Below are 12,906 nucleotides of genomic sequence, written 5' to 3'. Positions count from 1 at the left end.
AAATGTCCCCAAAACACCCCCAAATGTCCCCAATTGTCCCCAAAATGTCCCCAATTGTCCCCCAAATGTCCCCAAAATGACCCCAAAATCCACGAAATTGTCCCCAAAACGTCCCCAGGAGGGGTCCCAAGGCCACCCCCCCCCCCCAGTTCTGTGGCACTTACAGGCTGACCCCTCCCCCAATGCCACCCCCTCGATGTCCCTTTGTCCCCTACCCCCCTTTGTCCCCTCCCCCCCTTCGCGCTTTTTGGAGCCGAAATTTTTTTGGTAATTTTTAGGCGAACAATTTGTAATAAAATTTCTTTTGGTTGTTGGGTTTTTTTTTCATTTGGGGGGGGGGGGGTCAGGGTGGCGTTGTCACCTCTGGGGGTGGCCTGTCACCTCACCCCCCCCCCCCCCCAAATGTCCCAAAATGTCCCCAAAACCCCAAAAAATGTCCCTGAACCCCCTAAAATCCCTGCAAATGCACCCAAAATGTCCTAAATTCCCACCTGAAAGCCCCAAAACTGTCTCCAAACCCCCCCAAAATGTCCCCAAATTGTCCCCAAGCCCCCCTGAGGGGCCTCTCAGGCCACGCCCCCTGACATATAAGCCACGCCCAGCCCACCATCGGAGCGTTCTGATTGGTCCGTCTAAGCGACGCCCCCAACATGCGCCTTCCCGGCTTTCCCCGTTGTCAATCATAGACAGCGGCTCCTCTGATTGGGCGAGGCTTCATCTCCGCCCGCCTTCTCATTGGGGGATGCAGACACGGGGCTCCGCCCCCCTCGGTCACCTTATTTGTTGTTCGCCCCGCCCTCACGCGCGTCTCCTCTTCCCATTGGTAGCCTGCAGTGTAATTCAGCACAAACCCCGCCTCCTCACCGCCTTCCCTCCTCCCAATTGGCCATGCTCTTTCTTCTCCTTATTGGCCGCCCTGCTGTCCATCACCCATTCTCCTCTACCTACTGGTGGCGCACTGCGGGGCGGTGCCCTCCTCTCTTCCCATTGGCGGAGCGCAAAGGCGGGCTCTTCGCTGATTGGTCCACACCCTACTTAGTCCCGCCCCCCTCCGTGAGGGCTTGGCGGAGCCGCTGTTTGTGCGCTCGGGGCCGCGCCGGGAGGGCCCGGAGGTACCGGAGGGGCGGGCGGGGGGTCCCGGTGGCACCGGGAGCGCTCCGGGAGCAGCACCGGGCACCGACAGCGCCCGACCACCGAGGGGAACCGGGAGGAACCGCGCTGGGCCCGGCCCGGCCCGCTGAGGGGAGGGCGGGACCCCCCTGTGGGGATTTGGGGAGGGGGCTCCGGGCCTGAGGGGGACGCGGCCGCCTTGAACCGGGGGATTCCGGGCTGAGATCCCCCGGAGGGGTCGCGGCTTGGCCGGCTTGGGGTTGAAGGGAGCGGCACTGCCTCGTTGTGAGGGGGAGCCCCCATTTTGGAGGGGTTTTAGGCCCCCTCCCAATTTTTGGGATTTTTTTCCTCTCTTGGGGTTGTTATTTTCTGTCCTCTCCCCATTAGTGGGATTTTTGTCCTGTTTTGGGTATTTTTTTGCTGTTCCTTCCCCATTATTGGGGTCTTCCCCCTGTTTTGGGGGTGGTTTTCTGCCACCTCCCCGTTATCTGGGCTTTTTCTCTGTTTTGGGGAAGTTTTTTCCCCGCTCTTTCCCAATTATTGGTATTTTCCCCCTGTTTTGGGGGTGGTTTTCCCATCCTCTCCCCATTATTGGGGTTTTTCTCCTGTTTTGGGCTCTCTTTCTCATTATTGGGGTTTCTCCCCTGTTTTGGGGTTGATTACCTGCTCTACTCTCCATTATTGGGGTTTTCCCCTGTTTTGCGTTTTTTTTCCTGCCTCACTCTCCATTATTGGGGTTTATCCCTATTTGGGAACATTTTCCTCACAGTTCTGGGGCTTTTTTCTCCTCCCTTTCCCATTCTGGGGGTGTTTCTCTCTCTCATTACGGAGCGTTCTGATCCTTGCCCGGAGCTGGGGATCCCTCAGGGTTTGGGATCCCCCAGAACTGAGGCTCACCCAGAGTTTGGGATTCCCTGGGATTTGGGATTCCCTGGGATTTTGGATCACCCAGACTTTGGGATTGCTCAGAATTTGGGATTCCTCGGATGTTTGGGATCCCCCAGAACTGAGGCTTGCCCCAGAATTTGGGATCCCCTGGGTGGCCAGCCTGTCCCATCCCAGGGGCTGATCCCTGTGGGTTGGTCCCAGTGTTCTGATGCCATCCCAGTAGTGTGACCCCATCCCAGTTGGGTTATCCCATCCCAGTTGGGTTAGCTCATCCCAGTGGGTTATCCCATCCCAGTGACCCCATCCCAGTTGGGTTGTCCCACGTTCTGACCCCATCCCAGTGGGTTATCCCATCCCAGTTGGGTTATCCTATCCCAGTGACCCCATCCCAGTGGGTTATCCCATCCCAGTGGGTTATCCCATCCCAGTTGGGTTATCCTATCCCAGTGACCCCATCCCAGTTGGGTTGTCCCACGTTCTGACCCCATCCCAGTGGGTTATCCCATCCCAGTGGGTTATCCCATCCTAGTGGGTTATCCCATCCCAGTGACCCCATCCCAGTTGGGTTATCCCATCCCAGTTGGGTTATCCCATCCCAGTTGGGTTATCCCATCCCAGTTGGGTTGTCCCATCCCAGTTGGGTTGTCCCATCCCAGTTGGGTTGTCCCATCCCAGTGGGTCATCCCATCCCAGTGACCCAATCCCAGTGGGTTATCTCATCCCAGTGACCCAATCCCAGTGGGTTATCCCATCCCAGTGACCCCATCCCAGTTGGGTTATCTCATCCCAGTGACCCCATCCCAGTTGGGTTATCCTATCCCAGTGACCCCATCCCAGTTGGGTTGTCCCACGTTCTGACCCCATCCCATCCCATCCTGGTGTTCTGTGGTCCCATCCCAGTTGAGTTGATCCCATCCCAGTTGGGTGATCCCGTCCCAGTGGTGTGACCCCATCCCAGTTGGGTTGTTCCCCATTCTGACCCCGTGCTACCCTGTCCGTCTGCCCCCAGGATGCGGTGCCATTGTGCCCAGCCCGTCCCAGTGTTCTGACCCCATCCCAGTTGGGGTGACCCCATCCCAGTAACCCCATCCCAGTGTTCTGACCCCATCCCAGTTGGGTTATCCCATCCCAGTTGAGTTGACCCTATCCCAGTTGGGTTGTCCCCCATTCTGACCCCGTGCCACCCTGTCCGTCTGTCCCCAGGACCGCGGTGCCATCACACCCAGCTTGTCCCCGTGTGCTGACCCCATCCCAGTTGGGTTATCCCAGTTGGGTTATCCCAGTTTGGTTGATCCCATCCCAGTTGGGTTGTCCCCCATGCTGACCCCATCCCAGTGGTGTGACCCCATCCCAGTTGGGTTGATCCCATCCCAGTTGGGTTGATCCCATCCCAGTTGGGTTATCCCAGTTGGGTTGACCCCAGTAGAGTTGACCCCATCCCATTTGGGTTGTCCCCCATGCTGACCCCATCCCAGCTGGGTTGTCCCCCATGCTGACCCCATCCCAGTTGGGTTGATCCCATCCCAGTTGGGTTGATCCCATCCCAGTGGTGTGACCCCATCCCAGTTGGGTTGTCCCCCATGCTGACCCCATCCCAGTTGGGTTGACCCCATCCCAGTTGGGTTATCCCATCCCAGTTGAGTTGTCCCCCATGCTGACCCCATCCCAGCTGGGTTGATCCCATCCCAGTTGGGTTGATCCCATCCCAGTTGGGTTGATCCCATCCCAGTGGTGTGACCCCATCCCAGTTGGGTTGTCCCCCATGCTGACCCCATCCCAGTTGGGTTGATCCCATCCCAGTTGGGTTATCCCAGTTGGGCTGACCCCAGTAGAGTTGACCCCATCCCATTTGGGTTGTCCCCCATGCTGACCCCATCCCAGTTGGGTTGACCCCATCCCAGTTGGGTTGACCCCATCCCAGTTGGGTTGACCCCATCCCAGTTGGGTTGACCCCATCCCAGTTGGGTGGTCCCCCACGCTGACCCCGTGCCACCCTGTCCGTCTGTCCCCAGGAGCGCGGTGCCAGCGCCCAGCCCGGCCATGGCCGCGCGCGGGGCCCAGCGGCCCAACGGGCACTCGCAGCCCAGTAAGATCTGCCAGTTCAAACTGGTGCTGCTGGGAGAGTCGGCCGTGGGCAAGTCCAGCCTGGTGCTGCGCTTCGTCAAGGGCCAGTTCCACGAGTACCAGGAGAGCACCATCGGCGGTGAGCCGGGATTGGGGATCCCAAAAGGGATTTGGGGTGACCCCACAGGGGTCTGGGGCTGTCCTGGGTGGGATTTGGGGTGATCCCAGGTGGGATTTGGGGTGCAGGATGAGCTTTGTTGAGCACCAGTTCCACGAGTACCAGGAGAGCACCATCGGCGGTGAGCCGCGATCCCAAAGGGTCTGGGGATCCCAAAAGGGTCTGGGGGTCCTAAAAGGGTCTGGGGTAGGATTTGGGGTGACCCCACAGGGGTCTGGGATTTGGGGTGATGCCAGGTGGGATTTGGGGTGCAGGAAGGGCTTCGTCAAGGGCCAGTTCCACGAGTACCAGGAGAGCACCATTGGTGGTGAGCTGGGATTGGGGATCCCAAAAGGGTCTGGGGGATCCCACAGGGGTCTGGGGCTGTTCTGGGTGGGATTTGGGGTGATGCCAGGTGGGATTTGGGGTGCAGGAAGGGCTTTGTCAAGGGCCAGCTCCACGAGTACCAGGAGAGCACCATCGGCGGTGAGCCGGGATCCCAGAAGGGATTTGGGGGATCCCACAGGGGTCTGGGGCTGTTCTGGGTGGGATTTGGGGTGATGCCAGGTGGGATTTGGGGTGCAGGAAGGGCTTCGTCAAGGGCCAGTTCCACGAGTACCAGGAGAGCACCATCGGCGGTGAGCTGGGATTGGGGATCCCAAAAGGGATTTGGGGTGACCCCACAGGGGTCTGGGGTAGGATTTGGGGTGATCCCACAGGGATTTGGGGTGATGCCAGGTGGGATTTGGGGTGCAGGAAGGGCTTCGTCAAGGGCCAGTTCCACGAGTACCAGGAGAGCACCATCGGCGGTGAGCCGGGATCCCAGAAGGGATTTGGGGGATCCCACAGGGATTTGGGGTGACCCCACAGGGATTTGGGGGATCCCACAGGGGTCTGGGGCTGTCCTGGGTGGGATTTGGGGTGATCCCAGGTGGGATTTGGGGTGCAGGATGAGCTTTGTCAAGGGCCAGTTCCACGAGTACCAGGAGAGCACCATTGGTGGTGAGCCGGGATTGGGGATCCCAAAAGGGATTTGGGGGATCCTACAGGGATTTGGGGTGACCTCACAGGGATTTGGGGGATCCCACAGGGATTTGGGGTGACCCCACAGGGATTTGGGGGATCCCACAGGGATTTGGGGTGACCTCACAGGGATTTGGGGGATCCCACAGGGGTCTGGGGCTGTCCTGGGTGGGATTTGGGGTGCAGGGAGAGCTTTTTGGGAGGGTTTGGGATGCCCTGAGCTGTCCCTGGGTGGGTTTGGGGACACAGTGATGGCTCTCTGGGTGGGTTGGTGACACTGTGGTGACACTGGTGACACTCTGGTGACACTGTCCCCTGTCCCCAGCGGCGTTCCTGACGCAGTCCGTCTGTCTGGCTGGGCTTGGGGTGCAATGGTGGCTCTGAGGGTGGGTTGGTGACACAGTGATGGCTCTGTGGCTGGGTTGGTGACACTCTGAGGTGTCCCTGGCCGTGTTGGTGACACTGGTGACGCTGTGGTGACCCTGTCCCCCGTCCCCAGCAGCGTTCCTGATGCAGTCCGTCTGTCTGTCTGGGTTTGGGGTGCAGTGCTGTCTCTGTGGGTGGGATGGTGACACTCTGAGGTGTCCCTGGCTGGGTTGGTGACACTGTGATGTCTCTGTGGGTGGGTTGGTGACACTCTGGTGGCCCTGTCCCCTGTCCCCAGCGGCGTTCCTGACGCAGTCCGTCTGTCTGGACGACACCACGGTGAAGTTTGAGATCTGGGACACGGCGGGGCAGGAGCGCTACCACAGCCTGGCCCCCATGTACTACCGGGGGGCCCAGGCTGCCATCGTGGTCTACGACATCACCAACCAGGTCTGGGGGGTCCTGAGGGGCTTTGGGGGGGCCCTGAGGGGATTTGGGGCGATTTGAGGGGGTCCTGAGGGGTTTTGGGGGGGATTTGAGGAGGTTTTGGGGGGTTTCAGGGGCACTGCCAAGGGGTCCAGGCGGCCATGGTGGTTTATGGCATCACCAACCAGGTCTGGGGGGGATTTGGGGGTCTCAGGGGGCTCCTGAGGGGATCTGGGGGGGCCCTGAGAGGATTTGGGGCGATTTGAGGGGGTCCTGAGGGGTTTTGGGGGGATTTGAGGGGTCCTGAAGGGTTTTAGGGGTGGTCTCAGGGGGTACTACCAGGGGGCCCAGGCTGCCATCGTGGTCTACAACATCACCAACCATGTCTGGGGGGGATTTGGGGGTCTCAGGGGGGTCCTGGGGGGATTTGAGGGGGTCCTGGGTGGATCTCAGGGTATTTGAGGAGGGGTCTCAGGGATCTCAGTGGATATTTGGGGGGGGGGTCTCAGGCCCCAATTTCCCCCCTCAGGAAACGTTTGCCTGTGCCTGGGTGAAGGAGCTGCAGAGGGGTCTGGAATTCTCAGGGTTTTTGAGGAGGAGTCTCAGGGGATATTTGAGGAGGGGTCTCAGGGGATATTTGAGGAGGGGTCTCGGGATATTTGAGGAGGGGTCTCAGGCCCCAATTTCCCTCCTCAGGAAATGTTTGCCTGTGCCTGGGTGAAGGAGCTGCAGAGGGGTCTGGAATTCTCAGGGTTTTTGAGGAGGAGTCTCAGGGGATATTTGAGGAGGGGTCTCAGGGGATATTTGAGGAGGGGTCTCAGGAGTTTCAGGATATTTGGGGAGGGGTCTCAGGCTCCAATCTCCCCTCCCAGGATATGTTTGCCCACACCCAGGGCTGGGTGAAGGAGCTGCAGGGGAGTCTGGGGATCTCAGGGGATTTGAGGAGGGGTCTCAGGGGATATTTGGGGAGGGGTCTCAGGGATCTCAGGGGATATTTGGGGAGGGGTCTCAGGGGATATTTGAGGAGGGGTCTCAGTGTATTTGAGGAGGGGTCTCAGGCTCCAATCTCCCCTCCCAGGATACATTTGCCCACACCCAGGGCTGGGTGAAGGAGCTGCAGGGGGGTCTGGGGATCTCAGGGTTTTTGAGGAGGGGTCTCAGGGGATATTTGAGGAGGGGTCTCGGAATATTTGAGGAGGGGTCTCAGGCCCCAATTTCCCCCCTCAGGAAATGTTTGCCTGTGCCTGGGTGAAGGAGCTGCAGGGGGGTCTGGAATTCTCAGGGTTTTTGAGGAGGGGTCTCAGGGGATATTTGGGGAGGGGTCTCAGGGGATATTTGAGGAGGGGTCTCAGTGTATTTGAGTAGGGGTCTCAGGCTCCAATCTCCCCTCCCAGGATACATTTGCCCACACCCAGGGCTGGGTGAAGGAGCTGCAGGGGGGTCTGGGGATCTCAGGGGATTTGAGGAGGGGTCTCAGGGGTCTCAGGGATCTCAGAGGATATTTGGGGAGGGGTCTCAGTGTATTTGAGGAGGGGTCTCAGCCCCAATTTCCCCTTTCAGGAGACGTTTGCCCGAGCCCGGGGCTGGGTGGAGGAGCTGTAGGGAGGTCTGGAATTCTCAGGGTTTTTGAGGAGGGGTCTCAGGGGATATTTGAGGAGGGGTCTCAGGGATCTCAGGGGATTTGAGGAGGGGTCTCAGGAGACATTTGGGGAGGGGTCTCGGGATATTTGGGGAGGGGTCTCAGTGTATTTGGGGAGGGGTCTCAGGGATCTCAGGGGATATTTGGGGAGGGATCTCAGGGAATTTGAGAAGGAGTCTCAGGGGATATTTGAGGAGGGGTCTCAGTGTATTTGGGGAGGGGTCTCAGGGATCTCGGGATATTTGGGGAGGGGTCTCAGGGATCTCAGGGGATATTTGGGGAGGGGTCTCAGGGGATATTTGAGGAGGGATCTCAGGGAATTTGAGAAGGAGTCTCAGGGGATATTTGAGGAGGGGTCTCGGGGGATATTTGGGGAGGGGTCTCGGGGGATATTTGGGGAGAGGTCTCAGGGTATTTGAGGAGGGGTCTCAGTGTATTTGAGGAGGGGTCTCAGGCCCCAATTTCCCCCCTCAGGAAACGTTTGCCCGAGCCCAGGCCTGGGTGAAGGAGCTGCACAGGGGTCTGGGGGTCTCAGGGTATTTGAGGAGGGGTCTCAGGGGATATTTGGGGAGGGGTCTCAGGGGTCTCAGTATATTTGAGGAGGGGTCTCAGCCCCAGTCCCCGCCAGGAAACCTTTGCCCGTGCCCGGGGCTGGGTGAAGGAGCTGCAGGGGGGTCTGGGGATCTCAGGGGATTTGAGGAGGGGTCTCAGGATATTTGAGGAGGGGTCTCAGTGGATATTTGGGGAGGGGTCTCAGCCCCAATCCCCCCTCAGGATACGTTTGCCCGTGCCCAAGGCTGGGTGGAGGAGCTGTAGGGAGGTCTGGAATTCTCAGGGTTTTTGAGGAGGGGTCTCAGGGGATATTTGAGGAGGGGTCTCAGGGATCTCAGGGGATTTGAGGAGGGGTCTCAGGAGACATTTGGGGAGGGGTCTTGGGATATTTGGGGAGGGGTCTCAGTGTATTTGGGGTGGGGTCTCAGCCCCAATCCCCCCTCAGGATACGTTTGCCCGTGCCCGGGGCTGGGTGAAGGAGCTGCAGGGGGGTCTGGAATTCTCAGGGTTTTGAGGAGGGGTCTCAGTGTATTTGAGGAGGGGTCTCAGGGGATATTTGGGGAGGGGTCTCAGGGGATATTTGAGGAGGGGTCTCAGTGTATTTGAGTAGGGGTCTCAGGCTCCAATCTCCCCTCCCAGGATACATTTGCCCACACCCAGGGCTGGGTGAAGGAGCTGCAGGGGGGTCTGGGGATCTCAGGGGATTTGAGGAGGGGTCTCAGGGATCTCAGAGGATATTTGGGGAGGGGTCTCAGTGTATTTGGGGAGGGGTCTCAGCCCCAATTTCCCCTTTCAGGAGACGTTTGCCCGAGCCCGGGGCTGGGTGGAGGAGCTGTAGGGAGGTCTGGAATTCTCAGGGTTTTTGAGGAGGGGTCTCAGGGGATATTTGAGGAGGGGTCTCAGGGATCTCAGGGGATTTGAGGAGGGGTCTCAGGAGACATTTGGGGAGGGGTCTCGGGATATTTGGGGAGGGGTCTCAGTGTATTTGGGGAGGGGTCTCAGCCCCAATCCCCCCTCAGGATACGTTTGCCCGTGCCCGGGGCTGGGTGAAGGAGCTGCAGGGGGGTCTGGGGATCTCAGGGGATTTGAGGAGGGGTCTCGGGGGATATTTGGGGAGGGGTCTCGGGGGATATTTGGGGAGGGGTCTCAGTGTATTTGAGGAGGGGTCTCAGCCCCAATCCCCCCCCAGGAAACCTTTGCCCGTGCCCGGGGCTGGGTGAAGGAGCTGCAGGGGGGTCTGGAATTCTCAGGGGATTTGAGGAGGGGTCTTAGTGTATTTGAGGAGGGGTCTCGGGGGATATTTGAGGAGGGGTCTCAGTGGATATTTGGGGAGGGGTCTCAGCCCCAATCCCCCCCAGGAAACCTTTGCCCGTGCCCGGGGCTGGGTGAAGGAGCTGCAGCGCCAGGCCAGCCCCAGCATCGTCATCGCCCTGGCTGGGAACAAGGCTGACCTGGCCAGCAAGAGGATGGTGGAGTACGAGGTACGGGGGGATTTGGGGGATTTTGGGAAATTTTTGGGATTTTTGGGACATTTTGGGGGGATTTTTGAGGGATTTGGGGGATTTTTTTGGGGAGTTTTGGGGGGATTTTTGAGGGATTTTGTGGAATTTTGGGGGGATTTTTGAGGGATTTTGGAGATTTTTTGGGAAATTTTGGGGGGATTTTTGAGGGATTTTGGGAAATTTTGGGGGGATTTTTGAGGGATTTTGGAGATTTTTTGGGGAATTTTGGGGGGATTTTTGAGGGATTTTGGGAAATTTTGGGGGGATTTTTGAGGGATTTTGGGAACTTTTTGGGATTTTTGGGACATTTTAGGGGGATTTTTGAGGGAGTTTGGGGATTTTTTGGGGAATTTTGGGGGGATTTTTGAGGGATTTTGGGAAATTTTGGGGGGATTTCTGAGGGATTTTTGAGGGATTTTGGGAACTTTTTGGGGGGATTTTTGAGGGAGTTTGGGGATTTTTTGGGGAATTTTGGGGGGATTTTTGAGGGATTTTTGGGGGGATTTTTGAGGGATTTTGGGGATTTTTTGGGGAATATTTTTTGAATTTTGGGGTTTTTTTGGGGGGGGGCAAGTTTGGAACTATTGGGAGATCTAGATATATTTTTTGGGGGGAATTTTTTGATGGTGCAGTACAAGGTATGGGGGGGTTTGGGGAATTTTGGAAATTTTTGGGTGGATTTAGGGGGCATTTCAGGATTTATTTGGGGAATTTTTGGGGGATTTGAGGAGAATTTTTGGGGATTTTTTGGGGAATTTTTGGGGGATTTGGGGATTTTTTCAGGAGGAATTTTTGGATGGTGGAATACGAGGCATGGGAAGTTTTGGGGAATTTTGGAAATTCTTGGAAAAATTTTGGGAATTTCTGGAGGAGTTTTTTTGGAAATGCGTGGAGTTTTGTCTAAGAATTTTTAGGGTTTTTCTTGGGAGTTTGTGGGGTTTTGGGGGGAATTTTTGGGGAATTTTTTGAGGTTGTTTTTTGGGATTTTTCTGTGACTGTTCTGAGCAATTCTTGGAGGTTTTTTTGGGGGGAATTTTGGGGTTTTTGATGAGTTTTTTCCCCTGCAGGAAGCCCAGGCCTACGCTGATGACAACAGCCTGCTCTTCATGGAGACCTCGGCCAAGACAGCCATGAATGTCAACGACCTCTTCCTGGCCATCGGTGGGTCTGGGGGCTTTTGGGGGGTCCTGAGGGGGTTTTGGGGGTCCTGAGGGGTTTTAGGGCTGTTTCAATGATGTTTTGTGGGGGTTTTGGGGGTTTTTGGGGGGTCCTGAGGAGTTTTTGGGGGCTGTTTCAATGATATTTTGTGGGGGTTTTGGGGGGTTCTGAGGGATTTTTGGGGGGTCCTGAGGGGTTTTGGGGCTGTTTCAGAGGAGTTTTGGGGGGGTGTTTGGGGGGTCCTGAGGGGTTTGTGGGGTTTTTGGGGGGTTCTGAGGGGTTTGGGGGCTGTTTCAGAGGAGTTTTGTGGGGGTTTTTGGGGGGTTCTGAGGGGTTTGTGGGGGCTGTTTCAATGATGTTTTGTGGGGTTTTTGGGGGGTCCTGAGGGGTTTTTGGGGGGTCCTGAGGGGTTTTGAGGTTCTGAGCTTGCCCCATTTCCAAACCAAATGATTCAGAATCATCTCAAACCATCCCAAACCATCCCAAACCAACCCAAATGATCCCAAACCATCCCAAATGATCCCAAACCATCCCAAATGATCCCAAACCATCCCAAATGATCCCAAACCATCCCAAATAACCCAAAACCATCCCAAAGGATCTGAAACGATTCCAAATCTCCTAAAATAACCCCAAATGATCCCCAGACCATCCCAAACCACCCCAAATCACCTTAAATACCCCAAACCATCCTGGACCATCCCAAATAACCCCAAATCACCCCAAACCATCCCAAATCCCCTTAAATAGCCCCAAATAACCCCCAAACCACCCCAAATGATCCCAATCCATCCTAAACGATCCTAAATCACCCCAAAGCATCCCAAATCACCTTCAATAACCCCAAATGATCACAAACCATCCCAAACCATCCCAAATAACCCCAAACCACCCCGAATGATCCTAAACCACCCCAAATGACCCCAAACCACCCCAAATGATCCTAAACCACCCCAAATGACCCCAAAGCACCCCGAATGACCGTGAGTTTCCCGTTGCAGCCAAGAAGCTGCCAAAGACGGAGCCGCAGAGCACGAGCGGGGCCGGGGGCCGGGGCCGGGGCGTGGACCTGAGCGAGCAGAGCCCGCAGGGCCGCGGGCAGTGCTGCAGCAACTGAGGGATCCATGGGATCTGATGGGATCTGAGCTGGGATCTGAGCTGGGATCCAGCCCAAACCCAGCTGGGATTGAACCCAGATCCACCAGGATTGAACCCAGAGCCCGCAGGGCCGCGGGCAGTGCTGCAGCAACTGAGGGATCCACTGGGATCTGAGCTGGGATCTGAGCTGGGATCCAGCCCAAACCCAGCTGGGATTGAACCCAGATCCAGCCTAAATCCAGCCAGGATCCACCAGGATTGAACCCAGAGCCCGCAGGGCCGCGGGCAGTGCTGCAGACTGAGGGATCCACAGGATTCACTGGGATCTCAGCTGGGATCCACTGGGATCTGAGCTGGGATTGAACCCAGATCCACCAGGATTGAACCCAGAGCCCGCAGGGCCGCGGGCAGTGCTGCAGCAACTGAGGGATCCACAGGATCCACTGGGATCTGAGCTGGGATCCACTGGGATCTCAGCTGGGATTGAACCCAGATCCACCAGGATTGAATCCAGATCCAGCCAGGATCCACCAGGACTGAACCCAGAGCCCGCAGGGCCGCGGGCAGTGCTGCAGCAACTGAGGATCCACTGGGATCTGAGCTGGGATCTGAGCTGGGATCCAGCCCAGATCCACCAGGATTGAACCCAGACCCAGCCAGGATCCACCAGGATTGAACCCAGAGCCCGCAGGGCCGCAAGCAGTGCTCCAGCAACTGAGGGATCCACTGGGATCTACTGGGATCCAGCCCAAACCCAGCCAGGATCCACCAGGATTGAACCCAGAGCCCACAGGGCCGCAGGCAGTGCTGCAGCAACTGAGGATCCACTGGGATCCAGGTCAAATCCAGCCAGGATCCACTGGGATCGACCCAGGATCACAACCAGGACCCACCAGGACTGAGCCCAGAGCCCCCCAGCAGGG

At 57.3% G+C, this 12,906-nt stretch overlaps 1 protein-coding gene across 1 annotated transcript; it reads left to right on the top strand.

The window, feature by feature from the left end:
* The first annotated feature begins 1,093 nt into the window (after nt 1-1,093).
* Nucleotides 1,094-12,571, top strand: RAB5B (RAB5B, member RAS oncogene family). Its single transcript, XM_063179357.1, has 6 exons — nt 1,094-1,112; nt 4,011-4,201; nt 5,907-6,058; nt 9,584-9,706; nt 10,795-10,888; nt 11,887-12,571. Exons 2-6 carry the CDS (start codon nt 4,039-4,041, stop codon nt 12,000-12,002), a joined length of 648 nt encoding a protein of 215 aa, XP_063035427.1. The 5' UTR covers nt 1,094-1,112; nt 4,011-4,038; the 3' UTR covers nt 12,003-12,571.
* The last annotated feature ends 335 nt before the right edge of the window (nt 12,572-12,906 follow it).

The sequence above is a fragment of the Melospiza melodia genome, chromosome 31 (genome assembly GCF_035770615.1).
Source record: "Melospiza melodia melodia isolate bMelMel2 chromosome 31, bMelMel2.pri, whole genome shotgun sequence".
NCBI lineage: Eukaryota > Metazoa > Chordata > Aves > Passeriformes > Passerellidae > Melospiza > Melospiza melodia.
The sequence above is the reverse complement of the archived record's forward strand: the minus strand, read 5'-3'. Positions and strand labels throughout refer to the sequence as shown.

Excerpts from the sequence above, each read along its gene's own strand:
- RAB5B (XM_063179357.1), top strand. The coding sequence starts at position 4,039 with ATGGCCGCGCGCGGGGCCCAGCGGCCCAACGGGCACTCGCAGCCCAGT. Across the intron at positions 4,202-5,906 it reads CCAGGAGAGCACCATCGGCG|CGGCGTTCCTGACGCAGTCC; the intron begins GTGAGCCGGGAT and ends CCCTGTCCCCAG. Across the intron at positions 10,889-11,886 it reads CGACCTCTTCCTGGCCATCG|CCAAGAAGCTGCCAAAGACG; the intron begins GTGGGTCTGGGG and ends TTCCCGTTGCAG.